The sequence below is a fragment of the Phoxinus phoxinus genome (genome assembly GCF_949152265.1).
Source record: "Phoxinus phoxinus genome assembly, chromosome: 15".
In the NCBI taxonomy this organism is placed as follows: Eukaryota; Metazoa; Chordata; class Actinopteri; order Cypriniformes; family Leuciscidae; genus Phoxinus; species Phoxinus phoxinus.
Window position 1 is genome coordinate 15,308,611 of NC_136890.1, and position 23,635 is coordinate 15,332,245.

Genomic DNA, 23,635 nt, shown 5'->3' on the forward strand with positions numbered 1-23,635 from the left:
CTTAAGTACTTTATAGGTAGGCTACACTATAATTACTTGCAAATTTGTCTTAATTACTTTCGGGTTTGTAATCTAAAGCGTTACCGAAAAAATATAGGGCGGGACTTGATTTTGAATTGATTGGACTATTGTATGTTTGTACCAAGCAACCAAGCAACTGCATAAATTTTTTTTTAAAAATCAGTTCCTTCTGAGAATTTAAATGACATTGGCGTTGCTAATCCCATGCCGATCAATCTACAGGAAAACTAATGGAGTTAATGCAGAAGGTGGAAAAATCAGCTCTTTTAACTTTAGAGGTCGTTTTATAGGCACATTACGGTCTCGACATAGCAGCTTCTCTATTATCCTAATCTGCCAGCGGAGGTTTATGTGAGGTTTTTTAATCTGCCAAGATAATAAATGACTTAAAATGGATAATGCCACAGACACACATTTGATCCAATATGTCTGGGCGCCCACTCTCTTTGACACACACACACACACACACACACACACACACACACTCAGAAGAGGAGAGAAGAGGAGAGGAGAGAGGCTGGCTTGGGCATTCCCTCACATTCCACTTGACAGATCTGCGCGCTGAAGCTGCTGCTCCTGTAGTGAGTGTAAGACAGACATTTCTCCTCAGCGCTTGAGGAGGATTCATCACAAGAACACAATGCAGGTGAGGAATCGATCACATCACATGTATTCTTAACGGATGCCTTTAAAAATATATATATATATATATAAAAATAAACGCTGTGGCATCAAGGAGGGGACAAGTATAAGAATCACAAAACAACGTTTAATGCGATACAATGGAATAAAATATAATAAAAATGTGAAAAAAATATATTCCAAATATGCTTGCATGCATAACTGTGGCTTCTATAAGACCATTCGCTGTGCAAGAGCCTGAGTTGATGATAGTTACATAATTTCACTCGAACTGTAGATCGCGTCCTTAGAGCGCGAGAGGTCGCGGTGTCAAATCGTCCTTGTTGTGACTTTATGTGCCAGCCATATATGATGTGTATTATTACATATAATAAATATATCATTACTAGTTCGGACAGTGACAATGACGAACTCTCCACCGCACTGAGATACCTTTGATATGTTTCTCGCGCGCGCTAGATGTTTCTCGCGCGCGCTTCAAACCCGCCGAGTGCCCCTGTAATTTAGACTGATGTAATACTCATGGGTGAAAAACCTCTTCAAACGAAATGACATGTTCTTTTAGTGAAGTGGAAAAACACGGAGAGTAAGAAGGGATGAAAAGTTGTGCAGAAACAACCGCACGACTGGGTCGAGCGAGGTCGCGTAAATTTAGAGAGCATTGCGCTCGAGTCTTTAGAGATAAGAGGCTTATTCTGTTTATTTATTTTCCCCCTTTTCTTGTTTTCATCTCCTCTTGGTTTGGGGAATCTGAGCACACCTAATGCTTTGAACGTTTTACGAGACTAAAATCAAATTTGTTCATCTTTCAACTATTGGGGTGATCTGCAGATTTAGCTTGGGGGCAATATCTAATATGATGAACGGGTGGCTTCATGCTGTTGATTCATGTTTATGAGTCAGATGGTGATTTTTGAACCTTGTGGTGTATGATGGCTTCAAGCTGTGAGACTCCTTCTCACTCACCGCATGAAAGGGTTGGCATTTAAATTGTTCATGTATTAGTTTATGTCAGCTTTGATATAATTACATGGATTGAATCCTGTCCTCACTTTGAGTGTTGTACTCTGGGGAGCAGTCCGGTGCACTTCCCCAGAGCTTTGATATAACCGTGTTTGACCTGAATGTAAAAACTAGATTTGCTGATTGTTCTCTGCATGATGATAATAAGTTTTATGTTCTAAATTACTCCTTTATTATGTGTTTCTGTCTTGTCTGATTTCGTCAATACTTCACTGACTGGATTTGAGATCAAAATTTAAAAAATAAAATTCTGTCATCATCTTCTCATCCTCATGACTTCTTTGAAACATCAAATTAGATGTTTTGAAGAATATCCATGCTGCATTTTTACAGAATCAAATATGCATAAAAAGGGCAAGGAAAAAAAGAAAGAAAGAAAGAAAATAGGTTTGTCATCAGCAATGCCAACATCTATTGGTTCACGACACCAATTATGAATAGTTTCTAGAACTGTTTCTTTAAGAGTTAAATATATAACTCAGTGTCTTTTGTGAATGATTCTTTAGATTTTGTCTTTTCTCCATCACAGCTATGTTCTCATAGCAATATCGATAATCAAAACCTCTTTATTTGTGTCCATTAAATTTAAACAAAGTGGATGTCAGGGCCCTGGTGCCCTCACTTATATGGAAACCAAACACCATTCTTCAGCTATTCCCACCGAATCAATTGGTATAGATTAGGTTCTTTCATTAAGGGTAATTCAACGTCCCCTCACACACACAACCGCACAGTGGCCTGGTCTCAATAGGGTCCAGGTGAATGAGAAGCTGAATAATAAATAATTTGGGGTGGTGTGTAATCCACACTACTGCTAAAGTGAAAGGGAAAGGAAATGCCTGGAAAAGGGGAACAGAGTAACACAGTGCTGCAGTGAACCAGAGCTGGCGCTACTGACACCGGCAGGGTTCATTTATCCTCTGATGAACGTGATTGAAAGTGTTCAGTGCGAGGTCAGTGCTTTTCCTTCTGTTTACAAGCAAGCGCATGTGGTCATGAGGTAGCGCAGCAGCGGAAAAGATTGCAATCTGCTATTTGAGTGTCACGAAGTAGGAGAGCAATGTTGTAGTCCTTTGATTAAACTGGAAGAGAACTTTCTTTTGGCCTGCTTCACCCCTAACTGAGTTGGCTGGCTGCCGTGTACTGTTTGGCATCGCTTCTCTGAGTTTTAATCAGGCTGCGGTTCTGCATTTTAAGCCAGTGTAAGCCTAGAACCTGGAGCAGCGATACACACCGCCCTGAATTAAACAAGAAACATAAAATGTAAGAATGTAGACGGAATACTAAAAGTAGTATCAGCTTGTGCAGTGTAGTCCGGAGGGCCTCGTGAATTAATGCTGATTTATTCAATGCGAAATACTTTAGAGTAACTCAGTAAAGATACAGCACACCTTTAATTGACAGTAATGATGATAATGTGCTTATTGCACAGCCAAAGCATGCATATGGCAAATACATGCAGTGTATGCTCAAGTTAATATTACAACTACGTTATTAAAATACTCCTTCCCTATCCTGATCTGACAGAGATCTATGAGTTGTGCTTTATGAGCCGTGTGTCACTAATTATGAAAAACTGCTACTGTACCTGGATAAAACAAATCAAATGTCTCATATTTTCAAGTTACATAAAAATCTCCATAGTCTGTAGTCTTTTAATGTAGGAGGAGGACCGACCTGCCGGCTGTTAGCAGCAGAGGATAAATGGTGCATGTTCTCCATTGACTTTAACCTGTCCCTGTAGACCCATTATCAACAGACCTGCGCTTACAGCTAGCGAGAGACAGCAAGCCAAACGCATTATTAAAACAGGGTTGTTTTTTTTACTCTTATTCAATAAACAGCATTCCTCAGAGATGCACCGTTTGCTTTGCATCAGACATGCATAGAGTTCAAATTGATGTGCACATTTTGTATTCTTCATTTAAAATTCTGCCTTGTAATACTTTAAGCCAATAATAAATATTATTGGGGATATTATTATTATCCAAATAAGTGAATGTTATTGATGGCATCTATCTATCCTATCTATTTATGTATCTATCTATCTATCTATCTATCTATCTATCTATCTATCTATCTATCTATCTATCTATCTATCTATCTATCTATCTATCTATCGCATGTGTGACCTGCGCGTATAAAATTCGGGTGACGCACGTACAGTACGCTCATACTATTCAAGGTCCTTTGGGCTTTAGCCATCCCCTGCCTTCTGCTGCTTCTAATTGCTTTTAGAGAGAAAAGCTAACCATAACGGCTGGTTTAGGATCAGTTTTCTCTGTAATATATTAGCATATTGGCGAAACAGATCTGGCAAGCGATCCAGTGCGTACTGTATCTGTGTTTGCGCCCTGGAGAGCGTCAAATGTTTCTATTTACAACAAGTTTTTGCAGCCTTGAGTAATGTAGACAATTCCAAACATATCTGTTGATTTCCTTTAACGCAAAGGCCAATTAGACGGGCAGTTAGAATCCACTCACCACGGTCTGTCTGAATTCTCAAATCTATAAATAGACTAATGTTTAGTATAGGCTAAGTATCCTTTTTTAAATAATAATAATCAGAATAATAAAATTACAACACTAAAACAAAGTGTTAAAACCAACAATTAGTGTGACTACAAGGTCATTTTAAGTGAGTGTTATGATAAATGTAATCTAAATGTAAATTATAAAACCGACACAATTCATGAAAAACAGTCCAATATCAACCGATAACCCATTGCTACTGTACTGTTATACTGTTGCACTATATTGTCAGTCTCTAAAAGACATAAATGAGAAGCTGAAACATGTTGGAGGATTACATGCATACACGAATGGATGAAATCGCTTAGAGCCATTTGTGCATGCAAACAAGGTACATTGCCCAGAACAATTGCTTTCACTGCCCCCCCCCCCCCCCCAAACTGTTCCCTGCAGCGACACACAGTCAGTCACACACTCACACACACACACACACTGTATTAAATACATGTGCTCCCCTAGCAGACCTGCCACCCTACCCAGACATGCATATGGAGCCGCCATCCACCCACTCACAGTTGAGCCAGCTCCATAAAGCACCGAGAAGCATGCGCTCTCTCCTTTCCCTCACAGAGACACACAGCCACAAATAGCATCTCGGGCACCTTAACACACAGAGGCTACACAACGCCCCTCCGCTGACTATCAAGGGTTACTGTAGACACGCCAGTCCATTATTACAAGAGCGGAGGAACGTCAAGATGGATCCTCTCTGAAAAGGTCATTACTCCCATTGTGTGGAATCATGGACGAGGCATTTCTCCAGAGGCAGGGGCACGCCGAGGCATCCGAATGTTTGAATTTCCTGAAAGAGGAGAAAAGCTTTGAAATCAATCCTCTTTTCTAGCCTTTGTCCCTTTGTCCCCATCTGTGTGCCTCTGAATCTTCACCTTCTGATCAGCAGAGCCTGTTTTCTCTGGTTTCTGTCCAACTTTTCAATCAGTCTCTCATTTAGGCTTGTGAAACAATGCATCACTCAGTCCAATCTATCAGTGATAAGTTAAGATCAGTAAAGTCCACCTTCAGGATTTAGAGGCTTTCCATGTCGATTAATTTGGTCTAATCCTAAAGGACAGAAACAGGGTGAAACAGACTTGCGCTGTATAACAGAGCGAATGTTTCATAAGGAGATTTTAGAGGTTGCAAAAGCCATGATGAAAATGCTCAGCAACTGTCTTTTTTTTTCCCTAATTGGTTTAGGGAATTCTGGGAAACTGATTCTAAAGTGCATTTCTCTTGAAGATCTCGCTATTTCATTGTTATTCTCAGGAAGGATGATATATATGTTACTGGTTGGGCAGTCCTGAGCCGGGATGATAGACAGGGCAGCGTGCTTGTGGTAGATGATAGGGATTATATAAGAGACGGGATGTACAGTATAACAAGTCAACACACATTCTGCTTTTGATATTTCGAGAAACACAGTGTCGCTCTCATTTCGTAACAAGGGAAAGGAGACAGGGAGGTTGTTTTTAGGAAAAGCAATACAGAGGGAAACTACTGGAGAGGGACGAAGAGGGGAAGATGGAGAGATATGGTATCTGACATCAGGCGTGGGAGGACAGGAAGCGAGTATGGGAAGGGAGAGATTGACAGCAAAAGATATTGAGCGGGAAAGGCAGATGGAGTTGGAGCAGGTATCAGGATGAATGAAGGAGAGAGAAATAGATAGCGGAAGATGGAGAGATTATGCGCTACTTTCAGCTATGTTTTTGTGTGTGAGAGTTTGTCTCTGCGGAAAGAAGATGAGCGTAGTGTATCATTTACAGTACGGAGACTGACGGAGGGATGGAGGAAGCAGCAGGTGTGTGAGATGATTGCGGGGCCTTTCTTTCGTCTCTCCGTCTCAGGGGAGAATGTGCACAGGGTGGTGTCAGCTAAAAATAAACTCCCCCGGCCCCGTGTCTTTAGGACTCGTTCTGGAGCTGAAAGCTGCAACAAGTCAGGACTAGATGCCAATCACAGCAAGTATTAGACTGATTTATCAGCAAAGCCTGTTTTTAGGTAATTTAAAGGGATATAATTGGCTGATACTCATGCCAGCTTAGACAACCAAAAAACAGCCTTGAGGGACTGAAGAAACTAGGGCTGCAAATAGATTCAGGGCCCTATTTTAACGATCTGAAAAGCAAATATCAAACGCAAAACGCAAGTAACTTTGTGGGCGGAGTTTAACGCAAATCTAAAATGGGTTGGTCTGAAGTAGCTACATTACTCGTAGGTGTGGTTTGTAGTGCTGGGTATCGATTCAAATTTCAAGAATCGATTCGATTCCGATTCTCAAGATCTTGAATCGATTATCATTATTCGATTCGATTCGATCCGATCTGATCCAATCTTATATTTTTAAAATCAAAAGTTTTAACTGTTCATGAACAATCAAGTGTTTGTATTAAATAACATTCACAAACATACATTAATGTTGTAAAAATGTATTGTTCACTCAATGTATTGATGTTAGATAAGGCATTAATGTTAATGAATGGTATCCTATCTTAATGTAGTGTTACCAACTAAACAGGAGATAAAACGTGTTTTATTTGACTTGACTGTCCTTTTATTTAATCCAAAACTGCGTTCATATTTAAAAGGCCTTTTAAACTAGATACAACTGCACACGATACCACTTTAGGGGCCGTTCACATATCGCGTTTTATGCGCGTGCAAATTCAGTGAGAAGCACTTCAATGCATCTCAATAGGTCATGTGACAAAAACCAGCGGCCTTTCCGTAACAACATGGAAAGCTCGGCCGAACAGCTGATCATAGCTGTACAGGGCGGCTTTTTATTTCTCATCTCAATGAATATATCTAGTAGTAAAGCTAATGCAAGGGCTAGAAATCAATTAATTATTTAATGATACTTCCTCGTCATCATGGAGAGCGCAGTTTGCACCGCTTTCTCCTCTCCACAAGCGCGTGCTTTCCCTTTGCGTCTGTCGTTGCTATGCAACCATGAACAGAGGCGCGCCTGGAAAACGAATTTGCACGCGCAAAAAACGCGCTATGTGAACGATTCATTCCTCCTTTCTTGTCAACAAGTGGATTCAGAGAAACCGCATTAGCAGCGCCGCCGGTCGCCATGTCTCGGTGTGTTTATGGGGAAAATGTAGGCCTGTTATTAAATCGATCCTCTGAGTTACGGATCGATCTTTAGAAATTAATATGAAAATCGATTCAGAATGGGTGAATCGATTTTTTCAACACAGCACTAGTGGTTTGGCCGTAACGTGCAATAAACCAATCAGAGCCTCATCTCACATTCCCTTTAAAACCAGGCGCGCTTGTTCCATGGCGGATTGCTATTATAACGGCGGATTTTCCCGGCGCACGCAACTTACATGATGGTAAAGGTAATTTCTCAGTCTTCAGAATTTAGATTCCTGGTTCTTGACGGACAACCCACTTTGTCAGATGTCCTTATATACAGTACATATGTGTCTTGCCACTATTGATCAAACAGGTTTGATCCGTCATTACTCTAATTAGCCTGAATAATTTGAGTAAATGTGTAAGCTAGATTTATGCCTATATTTTAACATCTTCATGGACACCACAATGATTTCCCTCGTGTGGTAATATTTTTCCTTGTAATTATGGTTTGGCGAAAATGGGAACTGCTGCGTCAAGCATGCACCCTTAAAATAGCATCTGAATAACGCGCCACTGACTTTAGACTAGGTTTTTCCTGGTCTGTGCCGGAATTGTTTTCAGAAACTGCAAAATAGCACCAGGGAATGTTTGCGCCTAGACATGCCTCCTCTTTTCGTTGAACCGCCCCCGCGAGTGCAAATTCATTCCCTAATTTACCGACTTGCGTCTGTGAAGGGAAAAGTCCGCTGTGCGTCGGGTACAAAATAGGAACGATACATGCGTCGGTGTACAAAGTCAATTGCGCTGAGTGCAGGATAGAATAGTAATAGTAGAATAGTCATTTTCAATATAAATATTTGCGATTCATAAGTTTAGTAGTTAAATCAAACATATTTAGATACATTCCTGTGTGACTTAATGTGTCAATTCTATAATTGTTTTGGATGCCACATTTGATGGCATATGATTTTTTGTACTGGAATATTTTTTTTTTTGCTTCCTATTAATGTTTGTACAAAAATAATGGTTACATAATGGTTGAACTTCAATAATTCAATTAATTATTCTTCAATTTAAATTGTTCATTAAATTGCTGATATTTATATACAAGTTTCCTAGTTGAAGTTGGACATGACATTCTCTCAAGTCGTACTACTTGGAAACTAATTTTTATACCAGTTTCCGAGTTGGGTCTTCTATAAACTTTAAACATAGCAGAATGGAGAATGATTTCTGCTGTGACTGGTATTTTTTATTAGATTTTTCCACAACAGCTATCGCCTTTTAGTGCACATTTGAAGCATTATGTTTTATACACAGCAAAAAATAGCATGTATTTGACTGAAATTCCAGAATCGCCAACAAGCTTACTAGTGCAGTGGATGTTTATATGGTTGTCATTGAATGCTAAATATAATTTTGACTTTATTAAGATTTCCTCCAGAAATAGGCAAGAATAAACCTGGTGTCCTCCATGATTCGGATTCATTCTGACAACAAAGCACTTAAGCTCATAATCATGACTTCAGAAGTGAGACGTAGAAAATTTCCGATAGCATGTGAAGTCAGCTTTAGTTTAACAGCATTTGAGACTCTGGGGCTTTTTAGATGTGGAGATTTTTCAATGAATCTTTCTGCAGGTTACATTGTTACGCCAATATGTGGAGTGACACTAAGTGACAGTGTTACAGTAATGAGTGAGTCAGGAAAGGGATTCATTCAAGCGATTAATTAAAAAAAAGCTAAATCATTCAGGAACTAAAGTGTTTTAAAAGTGATTTGTTCAAAAACACAGAATCATTCGGAACGGAATGTCACTGGTTTCTTGAAAATGCGCTGTTAAAGTTCGGAGCTATTTCCGTTGATGAAACAGGCAATATTATGTCTAAAATATAAGCTACTGAATTATATTATTACCTTATTAACAATATTAACTTGTTGTTTTTATAACTTATTGACAGTAATATCACACTGGCAGTTGTGCTGTTGGTCTGAGTTACTGCAGCTTGCTTGTGTGATGTTGCGTAGTTACAGGCATTGGCCAGTCAAAAATTATTAATTATAAATGATTTATCCATGCACATCATTATTTTTTAACATTCATGTGCTCTCTTAATCTTTAATCAAAATAACTTCCCCACCCTCTTGCAGCGACATCTGTTCTTTTCTCTGATAGCACGCTCACCCCACTGTAAATCCATAAGTTGGCAAAACTAAAAAATGTAGGTAATGTTACCTCCATTTTTTAAGGTTAAGAAATACAAAGTTTAAGCAGAACTAGCAGATTTTTATGTTGTATTATAGGCTACATGTGAATTGCTCTTAACTTAAAGTATTTGAGTAAGCTAACTCATACATAACTTAAAATTATCATGTAATCTCAAGTTAAATCGTTTTAGTAGTAGAAACATAAATAGCTATAACTAGCTTAATCTCGCTGACGGCAAAAGGTCTGGACTCCAACACTGCTTTCATTGGCCAAGGACCGCCCAAGAAGACGTCTGAGTGACATGTAAATCAACAAATCACAGTTTGTTTTGTTCAGCATAATGTTTAGGGGCGCAATAACAGACCGGTGTGTAAAACTCTTGGACATATTTTAAAAAATATGATGTAAACTTCACATACTTTTGAAAATACAGCATTTCATTTCTTCTTCCATGAGGGGGTTTGTCATTATCGTTAAAGAACGCGACACACATCTCACGGAAATCCTGTACAATTTAACCAAATCAGATGACGACTTCCAAAATCCTGAAGTGTTTCCTATTTTATGTGCCTTATGCATCCGACGTTCAGCCAATGGTCTGTGGGCGTGTGCCGTCTGAGGCTGAGAAACTAGCTAATTCCGTAAATGCTAACATGCTCTAATTGGTAATACAATGCTTTAATTTGGCACAGCTTTTGATTTTGCATTGCAAATGCAAATTAAGCTTGTGCTCCACTTGTCACCATGATGGAAACCCCCCAAAAACCCAACATAACAGAAAATTCAGATTACTTATAATGTGTCAGTTTCGTGAACTCAAAATAAAAAGAAAGTTCTAAATACTCATAAAAGTTAATTTGTTTGAACTATTTGGTTTAGTTTGCTATACTCAAACCAATTAATTATTTTGGAGGTTAGGGTTTACAGTGCGGCGTGAGGGCGGGACAAATTGTCACTCACATGAGATCAAAGCAATAGAAAAACCAGAATGATCCAACAATCCAATCAATTCCCGATGGACAAAATCAAGTCCCGCTATACATTTTTTTAGTTTGACAAGCTGTTTCACATTGATATACTTCACAATTGAGAAGAAAAGTATATCGCACGTGTTTGTGTGGGGGGTGGTGAATATCTCATGCATGATCTGAAGAAGCACTTACTGTATATCACAGGTCTCTTGACTTGTACTGAATAATTGATTCATCTAGCAACATTCCTTACATTCTCCCTCTCTCTCTCTTCCTCAGTAGTTAATAGGTAAAAGTCATAGCATCTCTTTGAAGACTGAAGCCTTCAGGCTTGTCTTGAGTCAAGGGGCTGTGGTGCGTTAACACAGAACATAAAAGCCAACCTCTTCTTACGAGCTACATTGACTGATAACGCCTGGCAGACTAGAGCTATCTCTTTATCTCCCTCACCACTGTATTCTTTACCCTCCTCTGGCCATCTTTAGTTTTTTTTTAGTTTTTTTGCTGTACAAATATAAACAAACTGACAAGTGGTTACATAACGGCTTGTCTTTCCTCTCAAGGACATGGTTGATCACAACCTTTAATTTCCCATGCTCAAACATCAGGTTCGCCACGCATGATTACATTTGATGCAACATCTTGCAGTGATGTCTTCTGAAGGCCAACAATGACCACCAACTTTATCCAGCCATTATTTAACACACACACACACACACATACACTTTTCTAGAAAATGTGATCTTTTTTTTTTTTTTTTTTGTCCATTTCACCACCCTGCATCTTGTGTTTTTAAATGCATAAAACTGTTCTATGTGAATGTCCATCAGTTATAGTTTGAGAATTTAGGGAGAGTGAAAACTGCATTTAAATATCGGAGTGACTCCCCTAAATTAGTGTTTTGTGTGTATTGACTCACAAATTGAAACTTGACTCACAAATTGAAAATGATGATTGACACTGTGGCACTGATATACTGTAAAGCAATGTTCTGGCATCTCGCGCATTTACTATTTTTGACCAAAGTAGTATTACAGTGACCAAAGACTTCAGCTATTTTACTGTAACAAAACCACCATTGAAGCGTTGTGTTTTGTTTATGATTGGAAGGCTCACAGAGCTTGCACTTAAAACTTTGCCATGTCCATTTATTATAAGCATCTTTGGGCTTGTCTCATAATGCAATCCAGTTTATGGAGTTAATAAAGTGGGGAGGTGCCAGTTGCGATATTGCTCTTATTTCCAATAAAGCTTTTGGATTTATTTAGGTAGGCTATATTATGTTTGTTGTTTGTTCTTGGCAACACGTCAAAGCTCGTATCTCTTTTCCTGTGGTTTTGCCGAACTTCACATACTGAAGAAAGACACAAATAGATCATTAACAACTACTTGATCAGTTTGGTTCTGTAATACACCACATACTTTGTTAATGCGGTTGTAAATACCAGAATTTTTCAAAATGCTGCTGTCACTCCTGTAAATTGATCTGAACTGTGTGTGTGTACAGAACAGGATTAAGTACTTAATGATGAATTGACGACCGAATTTAGCTGCAGTGTGCCTGTGACCTCAGTCATTTATGGAGCTTCATGGATGTGGGTGGACGTTTCCATGGTAACAGTGTCTGCGTCCGAAATCGCATACTCTCTTGAGTAGGTACTTAATTTGAATAAGTAATTACTTCACAACCACTAAAAAAGTATATTATATGGTATGAGTGTGTTTAGTATGAATGTAATTCGGACGAACTACATCTGCCATGTTGTCATTATAACGTGACCTACCCACCACAGTTACGTTGCTTCACTGCCATTCATAAATCCTCTGGGATTGTAAAGTGTCCATCGTATGCACTTCAGAATCCCAGCGGAAGTAGGTCATCCGGGTACTTTTTTGCTTCCTCTTTTATGAGTACTGTGAATACAGACATACTTCTTTTGTCACATACTGTTTTCTGCCTACTATATTAGGGAAGTATGCGATTTCGGATGCAGACAACAACAAGTCTGATTGATGGAGGTCTTTTTAGATTCATTGGTAATAGTTTTATCACCTGGAAATTGAATATTAAATCTAAACTAAAAAATGTTAACCTAGTTTACACAATAATGTATTAATCTATCTTTTCTAATCTAGAAAATGAATGTATGAATTGCTTCCTTAACTTTTCCTCACTTTTCTTACTCTAGTTAGTGTGTAATGTTGCTGTTTGAGCATACACAACATCTCCAAAGTTACGACGCTCAAAGTTCAATGCAAAGGAAGATATTTGCTTTTAAAGATTTTTTTTTTTCAGGACTACAACAAACGGCTGATAGGGACTACACGACATTCCTTCCGGGTTAGTGACATCACAAACCCTAAAATTGACATAAACCCCGCCCCCCGGAACACGATTTATAGATTATCAAGACAGAATATGCTAATCAATGACTAGAATATGACTACACATAAACTATAAATTCATCAACTAACCATTCAGGAATGTTGTCTTCATGTTGTTCTTGAGTCTCTCCATTTTTCTGACTCCGGTTAGAACATAAAAGGCTAAACGTTTTTGAAATGTTAAGTGCATGTCTGTGTGAGGTAATCGAAGCTGCTAAGGACAAGAGCTGTTGAAGCTCCGCCCCCAGTGCCGGGAGCAGCAGCTCATTTGCATTTAAAGGAACAGACACAAAACGAGGCGTTTTTGCCCACCCTCAAAAAGTGACAACTTTAACATGCTATATAAAAATATCTGTGGAGTATTTTGAGCTAAAACTTCACATACACACTCTGGGGACATCAGATATTTATTTTACATCTTGTGAAAAGGGCATTATACCACCCCTTTAAAGCTAATCTTTCCTTATACAGCAATGTTGGGCCAAGAAGCACTGATTATAACGATGTTATATTTGATTATATCATAAGAGAAAGGAACAGGAAACCTCTCACATGCTCTTAGTCTTGCTGTCGTTCTGCTCATGGAAGCAGACTCAAGGGCAGAGAGCGTTATACATGTTTGATGGTGTTTTAATGGAGAACACGGTCTTATCTAGCGTTCTGGTCCTCCTCCCCAGAACACGTGTGGCTCCACTCTCATTAATTATGCAGCTTTCACGGCATTTAATCTATCTGTGATCAATACTAAGCACTGGTTACAACACGAGGTTAAACAGCAGTGTCTTGGGTTTTTGTTTAGAGTAGCATACTACCGTGCTAATATTGTTAATATTCTGCATGCTTAGAATACCAAATGTGCAGTAAACCAGAGTCTCTGACAATGTCATGCGCTCGACTTCACCTTTCATTTTCAGAGTAACTGAATTAGAAGTATTAAACATTTGTATTGCATAATACATTGTTTCATATTATATGGTTAACAATAGGCGGTACTGTATATACTGCACAGTATTCAGTATCCTATTTCGAACATAACATGCCGTAGTCTCTTTGGTGGATTGCATCTTTTCCATTTACATTATGCATTTGTCAGGTGATTTTATATTTTTAAAGTTATATTCCTTTGGAATCAAACCTATGACCTTGGTGTTTCTAGAGCCATGCTTTACTCTTTGAGCTATACATCAGGAACATTGTTTTTTAATGTGTCTGTGTGTGGGAGGGATCGTGAGCGGATTTAGTTTGTTCAGTTGATGTTTTATAACTGTGACTGTACCTGATCTAACACATGGATCTTCCCTTCCATCTGAAAATAAATAATTTCCCTCAGGCTTTAATTATACAGCTCTGTCTGCTTCTCTGGCATTAAATGCTAAACAAGGACATGGATTGTATATTTGTAAAATTACTGAATGGAAGAGTGGCTGGAATGTGTGTGTGTTTGTTGTTGAGTGAAAGTATCAAACATATTAAAACATTAAATGGCTGTTACTTTTTATTGCGGAAAGAGGAAGAATGTTCTCAATTAAAGGCATAATAGAAGAGTATAAGCACATTGTGAACTTCACACATTTTACTTTCTGTTTGCTTTAGTTTTTACGAAACTAGATTCTAGATTTACTTTATTCCTCAGTGAATCTATTGCTCTTTCTTTCTCATTCCTCTCATCTTTTCTTTCCCTGCTCTCTATTTGTCTCTGTCTCTTTCTTTCTCTCCCTCCCCAATGAAATGCACAGAAATAGCTATGCAGATTTTCCCCCTTCCAAAATGATTTCATATCATCTCTATATCTTCCAATAACCCTCCATTCTTGCCGTCATTTCCCCTCTTATCTGTTTTCTTCACTCCTCCGCTCTGTCTTCCCTTTCTTTTATTGTATTTATGTGCTCATTATGCTAATTGGCCTCAGTGTATCTAAGAACAAAATCCAGTGGTGTTTTTTTTCTTTGTTTTACTCTATATCTGTTAAGTTGCTTCACTCTCCCTCCTTCCTTCTCTCTCTCTCTCTCTTTCTCTCTCTCTCTCTCTCTATCCTTTTCTATTTATATCTCAGCGTGGTGGGAGTGTTTGGTCAGAACGTTTACACTACTCTATTTGCCTCCTCCCATTCTCTGTATTTCTCATCCTTCGTTCCTGTCCCTTATAAAAAACAAACCTGGATTGCTCTTTCATTTTGTCCTCTCGTTTACACGAGTGTATTCTGCATTCCATCCGTTTCCGGTGGTCGCCAGAGCTGTCAAATGCTGCTAGATGAATAATCTGTGTGGAATTAAAGCGTGTGTGTGTGTGTGTGTGTGTGTGTGTGTGTGTGTGTGTGTGTGTGTGTGTGTGTGTGTGTGTGTGTGTGTGTGTGTGTGTGTGTGTGTGTGTGTGTGTGTGTGTGTTTGTGTGCAAACATGTGCCCATATGCATGTCTATTCTTGACAGCATGACTCCATGTGTATGAACTGAATAGGGTGTGGAGGGGGGGGGGAGCAATCAGACAGTGCTGGGTCAATTAGAGGGATCGAGAGAGATTATCATTGGCAAGTAGTTCTGTGATTATTCCATGACTGAGGCATCATGGGAAGGTTTGGGAAAAAATAACTGAGTGGATGGAGAGAGAGAGAGAGAGAGAGAGAGAGAGAGAGAGAGAGAGAGAGAGAGAGAGAGAGAGCGTGCCCACACAGCTACAGTAAATGTATATTACATGTAAGTTGATGAACACGTAATGCGATGCACTTGCTGCCTCAGATGTGGCCATTCTAATGACGAACAAGACACACATATTGTCCCACATTTGCTGGCCATTTGAGCTTGATTTTGGTAAAATGTTAATAATATAATAATGACACATGCAAGTGTCTGTATAAAGGCACAATGTCAACTTTAGACATCACAAATGTGTTTTTCATTTCCTGAAAAGTAGCTGTTTTGGACATACAAGGTTTTCACCTCAAAGTGGCGATATTCTCAATATATTCACAATGATTTTACTGCTGGTATTAAATTAAACAATATCATGAATATTATTGCAAATTACACAATTTATATTTGGACATTTGGTTTCAGAAAGACTGTAATTAGACTTGTTATGTTATCCTACAGCATTAATGAGAGAATTAAGATTTGTTTCCGTCATGTCACCAAGTGGTTTTCCATTATTAAAATGTTTTAGTAAGTAAAATGAGCTGTTTATTTATTAATTTATATTTTGTGAATTGTTACACATTCATCCCTTTTCATAGTTAGAAACTGAGAAAAATTCCTTGGCTTTTACTAGGTTTGATTCCAAGGCAATATCCAACAATATTATTGATCCGACGCTGTAACTGAGCTGGGCGAAGATTTTTTTTTTTTTTTTTTTTTTGCAGAACTCCTTTATAGATTAAATAATGTAATGAATCAACTAAATAATGAATCAACACTGAACTGACTTCAGCTGAACAACAGCTAAATTGAATAATTTTCATGTAATCACTGTAAAGCTGCATTGAAACAATCTGTATTGTATAAAGCGCTGTATGAATAAAAGTGACTTGACACGCATGCAGATACAAACTGTATATGTTGAATGTGCTGTAAGTTTGTAATTGTAAGATTTATATTTCAAATAAACACTGTTTTTCCATTTACCAAATATTCCTGAAAAAATGCATCACAGTTTCCACAAAAATATTAAACTGCACGATTGATAAAAAATAAATGGTAACATTATTTTGAGTCTACTTTAGACATTCTACTAACTATAAGTAACTTTGCAACTATGTCAAATAACTGTCATTAGAGTATTAGCAGACTGTCTGCTTAATATCTGCTAACACTTTATTGTGATGCTCCTCCAACAGATATTCTACTGACTAGTAGCTTGGCAACTACAAGTCAATTTATATAACCTGAACCCTCACACCTAACCATAACCTAACAGTCTACTGTCTACTACAGTCCACTAATACTCTAATGAGAGAGTTAATTGACATGTAGTTGCAAAGTTACTTATAGTTAGGAGAATATCTAAAGTGGACTATCAATATAAAATGAAACCAAATAAATATGTATTGTGTACCAAATCAGCAAAAGGATCATGTGACACTGAAGACTGGACTGCTTAAAATTCAGCTTTGGGGGCTGTGACTGTGTTATTTGGCTACAGGGGTAAGTATAGACGTTACTAATAAAGCCTCAAACCACATGAATATGATGCTGGTAGCACAATCTGACAGGTAGCATTTTTCTCAGTTGAATTGTGCTATATTGTTTTAATGGTAGGTAGCAAAATGTTTGCTTTGACTGTAGTTTAGGTGTAGGCTATGCTGTGTTTGTAGAGGGCTAGTTCCCTTTCGAGGAAACTCGCAATGCGTCGATGACGCTTTGGGAACACCTCCGCGTGATTACGTCTGAAGCACGTATGTGTAACGGAGGCCAGCTAGTAGTTGCTGTGCGAGTAAACCTCACTCCTCTGATCTCAATAGGTGCTCTGGCGACAGATGCTAGAGGCTGCAGTTTTTAGCCTCCTTGTTAGAGTGCCTGACTCTCATGCCGGAGACCCGCACGGAGCGGGGTGAGAAGGACCCGGGTGGAGGGGTTACATATGTCAACTAGTCCAATGGAAAGAATGAGCGTCACGGCGGGTAACATCATGACCAGGAAGAGATAAAAGCACATCCGGTGCATTACTCGCGTCAGCTTTTGTGCCTCAGCAAATCGCTCTGTGTCAAAACGGTCTGTATATTTATTGTTGTCTGTCACTCTATATATATATTTATACTACAGGGCCGTTGAATGCTTGAATCTGATTGGTTGACGAACATTCTGAGGTGTGCAATTATTTTCAGGGAACCGCACGGCTAAAGTAGTTCCGGCAGGTCTTAACCGCATTACAGTTCCATATCACTGCGCGTACTTAACTGTAATAACGAAAAATAGAATATACAATTCATAACAAGAAAAACCATGCAGCCCCATGCGCTTGATCTGCAATTTTCAATGTCTAACTTCACAATCAATGGAAACATGCAGTTTAATTTTCATAAATAACGTATAGTCCTATATATAGCCTAGGCTAATCAATATAAAATTAAACTGAATATTTCAATAAATTGATAGTCTTGCTGCACGGGTTTTCGTAATTATTGCAGATAATATAACAAATAAATAATTATTGATAGGCTATAGTCTACTGTCACTACTAGAAAAAAAGAATGAACGAATTAATTAAAACGAATTGAATAAATAAATAGGCTAAATAATAATATTGACGCACATGCCTCTCTCTCTCTCTCTCTCTCTCTCTCTCTCTCTCTCTCTCTCTCTCTCTCTCTCATAACTGCATTAATAACTGCATAAAGCCGGGGACACACTTACTGTAAGGCCGGTTATGAATGTAATTTGATACTTATGACTGATCATGCACGCGTTTTCAGCGCGTTCAGTCTGTGTTCACAGCGGTGTTTAAAATCTGCTGCATTCACAGTCAGAGAATGTGTCAGTCATTAAGTGTGTCCCAGCATTAGTCTGCTATCAGCGGCTCAAACCTCCGTTACTAACTCTAAAATGACGTTCTGGAATTAGCAACGGAGCATGGGTTTAGATGCGCAAGGAATTAGTCCTACGTACAAGAGCGTTTTAATGATAAAAACTTTACAAATGTCTTGAAATACATCATCTGAACAATATTTCGAGGTGTGGTAACTGTAGTATAAGCGGAATAATTGACTTCAGGGCGTTGAATTATTCGAAAAATAATGCACACCCAAGGTGTAACGGCCACTCTGCTTCGCGTCGTGACCGCATTACCACCTCGGGTGTGCATTATTTTTCTAATAATTCAACGGCCTGTCGTCAATTATTCCTTACATATATCATGGCGAAACAACTATTCAAGTCTTGTGCTTCTCCCTGCCCTCGTTTCCTTACGGGTGGGAATACACATGAGCTTTGTGTAGTTTGTTTGGTAGTGGAGCATGCTATGTCAGCCTTCGAGGGGGCTGACTGTCAACATTGCGAGCGTCTCCCGCTCCGCATGCTCCGCTCCCGCCAGTCCACATTCGAGGATGATGGACAGGCTCGTGAATCTCGGGGCGCTGGATCCGCTGCTGCCGAGGCAGCATGGAGAAGGCTCACCTGGGGTTCGCAAATGGATCTCTCAGCGGGGTTGGAGACAGGCTCTGGCTTATCTCCTCCTTTACCCGAGGGATCCATTGCTCTCTTGCTGGTGTCGGAAGCCTGCCACGCGGCTTCTTCCGCCCGGGAAGAGAGCCCAAGCTCTGAGGTGGTAGAGTTACTGAGTGTTAGTGAAAGTGACACAAACACGATTAGGGGAGAGGATTCACCATCTCTTTCCCCTGCATATGATAACTGTTGAAAAATTAAATATTGACTGGCCAGCAGAGAGAAAAGATGCTCGTCCTAAAAGCAAGTTAGACAAGCGCTTTTTATCATCAAATGTATCATCTCCATCACGGGCTCTTCCATTTTTTCCTGGAATAAACCTTATTCTTCACGTCTTTTCAGTCCCCAAGTGCATACATATTCAGATATAAGGGGACTGAAGGAATATGGTTATGGATCAATGCCCCCGGCGGAACAGACGCTCGCGAGCTATCTGTCTACTGGTAGCAGGTCAAGCTGGAGCCAGTCTGCACATGATGGCAGTGCTCCAAGCCTACCAGGCAGACCTGTTGGGGGATATCGATAGAAGTGAGGAATTTAGTCCCAACGAAATTCGAGAACTTCATCGGGCCACAGATCTTTCTCTCAGGGCTACGAAGGAGACCGCTCGTGCTATTGGGCGGTCTATGGCAGCCCTCGTAGCTACTGAGAGACACCTTTGGCTTAATTTAGCTGATTTAAAAGAAAAAGATCAGGCTTTTCTCTTGGATGCCCCTATTTCTCCCTCTGGTCTTTTCGGTGACTCGGTGAACACAGGTGTTGAGAGGTTTCAATAAACTAAGAAACAATCAGAGGCTTTTAAAAAAATTAATTCCTCGCAGAGTCCAGCCCCCTGAGGATGCTGGGCGTGAGCATTCCAGCCAAGCTCATCGCACCGTGTGCAACAGAAAATTTGTGTTGCGTCTCATGCTCCTCCTATTAAATCATGGGAGCCGAGCCAACACTCTCAGCCGAAGTCCTCTAAGTCTAAGCTGGATCTGAGGACCGTTCTTATGGCAAAGAAGGCTTCGGCTCAAAAGAGGTCCTGACGCTATGTGCGTCAGACCGTTGAGGACAGCCCCAGCCAGGGTGGAGCGGTGTTCACCTCATTATACAGTGCCCGTTCCATTTTGGGGTCCTCAGGGGACCGTTCTCCCAACCCCGCCACCCTTGGTACCTCGGGGCGCAGTGGTCTCCAGCGAGCTCTTGGCTCAGTGTCAACTCGACATTGCATCGGACTCGCGCCCTCTGAGGGGGGTTCAAAAACAGTCAGATCGGTTGTTTCCTGCCAGTATGCTTCAGGTCACTGAAGTGGCTGTTCCGATGACACCAGAGGCCAGTCTCAAGAGACTGGTACCCTTAGTAGATTTTCTGACAGAGTGGAAGAATATGCCGAATATATCTCCATGGGTCCTGCAGTTAATAGAGAAAGGTTACAGAATCCAGTTTGGTTCTCCTCCACCTTGTTACAACGGGGGGTTGTTACTCACGTTAGTACATCCTGAGCAGGCTCTGGTAATGGAGCAAGAAGTAGAGTCTCTCTTAGCGAAAGAAGCTATAGAGCAGGTGTACTCGCCCAACAGAGAAGGGTTTTACAGCCGCTACTTTATTGTTCCAAAAAAGGATGGGGGGTCGCGTCCCATTTTAGATCTTCCTCTGTTGAATTGTGTAGTCATGAAACTCAAGTTCAAGATGCTCACACTCAAACAGATCCTGACTCAAATCAGATCCGAGGACTGGTTTGTCACGATAGATTTAAAGGACGCTTACTACCATGTCTCCATCCTCCCTCAACACAGGAAGTTCCTAAGGTTTTCTTTCGGTGGCAAAGAATACCAATATCGGGTGCTTCCATTCGGTCTAGCTCTATCACCCCGCGCGTTCACAAAGTCCGTAGATGCAGCTCTGGCCCCGCTCAGGCTGCAGGGCATACGCATTCTGAACTACATCGACGACTGGCTGATTCTGGCGGAATCGGAACAGTTAGCGGTTCGGCATTGAGATGTCGTCCTCGCTCACATGAAGAAATTGGGGTTGAGACTCAATACCAAGAAGAGTGTGCTTTCTCCATTACAGAGAACCATTTCCCTTGGTGTGGTATGGGATTCAGTCACGATGCGGGCCGTTCTATCGCCAGTTCGTGTAGCTGCTATCCTCACAGCCCACGAAAGAGTTGAAGCTAGGCTAGTCACGCACTGTGAAACAGTTCGAGAGACTGTTGGGTCTCATGGCTGCAGCGTCCAATATGATCCCCTTTGGCCTACTGTACATGAGATGGAAGTTTTCTCTGAGAACAGGACACAAAATGACTGTTGACCAATTTAACCTGTTTGGCACAGACTACCCCGAATTGGGTTACACTGACCCAGCGCTGTGTAGGCATGTAAGGGGGTTCATCATTTTATTGAAAGTAAAAATTACCCATCAACTGAGTTACAGGTAAACTACCCAGCAAACTAGCTCTGTAAAAATATTTCAAATAACCCAACAAGCTGAACCCAGCAACTCAGAGTGTGTTGATCAAAAGACTGAAAAATGTTGAGATTGAGGTATTTTTGGTAATATCAACCAGCTCTAGTGCACAAAAATGGCAAACAGAAGACAGGGAAAAAAGAAAGAACAAAGTGAAAAATGAAGTAAACTAAGATAATTAAAAACGTTGACATGCTGTCTCACCAGATGGGAAATGTCTGAATCATAAAATGTGTTAATTCAGCAGAACAAATGTGATGCAAATGTGTCTCTTTATCCTAATTCAAAGTCGTTCTAATACCTAATTTGCCATTTTTATCACACACCCAGTCATTAATCCCAACCATACTTCTAATTCAGTCTCCTTAGACTTAATGCGGCAAGAGCCGATTACACTCACTGTCAGGATTGAGCCCCCCCACCCCTTCCCAGCATCTGTCTGATGTGTCATATTCTTTGACAGTCCCTCTCTCACCTGGCATTTAGCTCCGTTTCTAGCAATTGTGTTTCGACCCGGCTCATGCTGCTCAGCATTTACAGCTTGGCCTAAAACCAACCTCTCCCTGAGAGCCTAATCAATGTCTGTGTTTATCTCTATAAAAGCCCTCTCAGGATGATGACGGGCTCCTTTGTGAGTTTATGAAGAGCGAGGCGGCTCTCCAACCTCTACCTGCCATGCTTTAGTGTGTGCTCGTAAAAGAGGCTTTTGTCCTACTGTTTCCTGCTCGCTCTCTCTCTCTCTGCCGATCTTTTATTGATGGGGTATTTATAAAGTTAGAGTCTGAATAATTGATTGCTGAAAGACGAATGAGCGGAGCTGTGCTGTGCAGGAACGAGGTGTAGTACAGTGCGTGTCAGGGGGATTCCTTTAGTAAACAAGACCCATCCTGGTTTTTAAAGTTTGGCGATGACAGACAAGGCAGGGGTTAAAATGACCTGGAATGTTCCAGAAACGCTTCCGCCGGCAAATTACAATTATTGGCAGTTTGTTTATCCAGTCTATTCCATATGTGTTTGCTCCAGCCCAGGTTTTCTTGGTTCCCATATCCTGCGGTGGGCTGAAATAACTCATGGGAGCAGTGAAATGTCACATTGTCCCATTAAGTTGCTTAAATGTTGGTATTTTTCATCTTTCTCCATATTTCTTCACTTGGCAAAGGTCATTCTGAAATCAAGCTGGGTGTTCAGTATTATTTGGCCCAATTACAGGTTCTTCCTGTCACTATTCTTCAATAAGAAATATTCTTCTGACTGTACAAGAGGCACACATTGCTGTTTAATTCACTTCACCCTGCTGTTGCACTACCATTCAAAATTTTGAATGCTGCATTTATTTGATGAAAAATACAGTAAAAATTAAATCATTACAATTTATAAGAACTGTCTTCTATTTTACTATATTTTAAAGTGTAATTTACTCCTGTGATGTCAGTGGCGTCAATTCACCAAAACGCAATGTATGGTAGACTCTGATGACATCATCCAATTTTACTCCCTCGATGTGACAGTACCACTTCCAACCTTGTACAGCACTTCAAACTCAAAAGTCTAAATATTAACTCATTTAAATGTTACCATGTTGACTTCCGGTTATGTCGGGTTGCTGAACGGTCACGTTTTTCAAAGCTCTCGGATAATCCTGTTTTTAAATCTTTATCTGGACCCGATAACCAAAAGACACGTTTTCTTTTTTTGACGGTTGCTCTGAAAAACAGTCAACATGTCTTCGCGATCGCAAAGAAAAAGAGATAAAAAAGATAATACAGATTCCGCTGTCGACGACCTAGGACCCACGTCTGAAGCTTATAGCACACCGGTTGGCGCCAACACTCACACCGAGGCTGATACTCCACCCGATAATAGCGTAATTCTTTCAGCTATAAACGGTTTGAAGAGTGAGTTTCGGTCCCAATACAAGGAGGTACTGGCAGTTATTAAAGAAGTTAAAGAGGATTTATTTACCTTCACTGAAAGACTTACCGAAGCGGAGAGCCGAATCAGCCAAGCCGAGGATGACATTAGTGGCCTTCAAGGAAGGGTTGTTAAACTCGAAAAATCCACATCGGATCTTGCCTCTGCTCTTGACATGGCCAAATGTGGAAGCCGGCGCTCTAACATTCGGATTCTGGGACTTCCAAATGGAATCGAAGGAAATAATCCT

General features: G+C 40.1%; 1 protein-coding gene across 3 annotated transcripts in view; it reads left to right on the forward strand.

Moving 5' to 3' along the window:
- The first annotated feature begins 404 nt into the window (after window positions 1-404).
- Window positions 405-23,635, forward strand: part of kcnip3a (Kv channel interacting protein 3a, calsenilin) — a 78,771-nt gene continuing 55,540 nt past the window's right edge. The window contains exon 1 of one of the 3 annotated variants that reach the window (XM_079636657.1): window positions 405-667. In XM_079636657.1, the coding sequence (XP_079492783.1) occupies window positions 662-667 (6 nt within the window). In that variant the 5' untranslated portion in view covers window positions 405-661. The remainder of the gene's footprint in view (window positions 668-23,635) is intronic. The other 2 variants (XM_079636655.1, XM_079636656.1) reach the window with 2 other exon arrangements.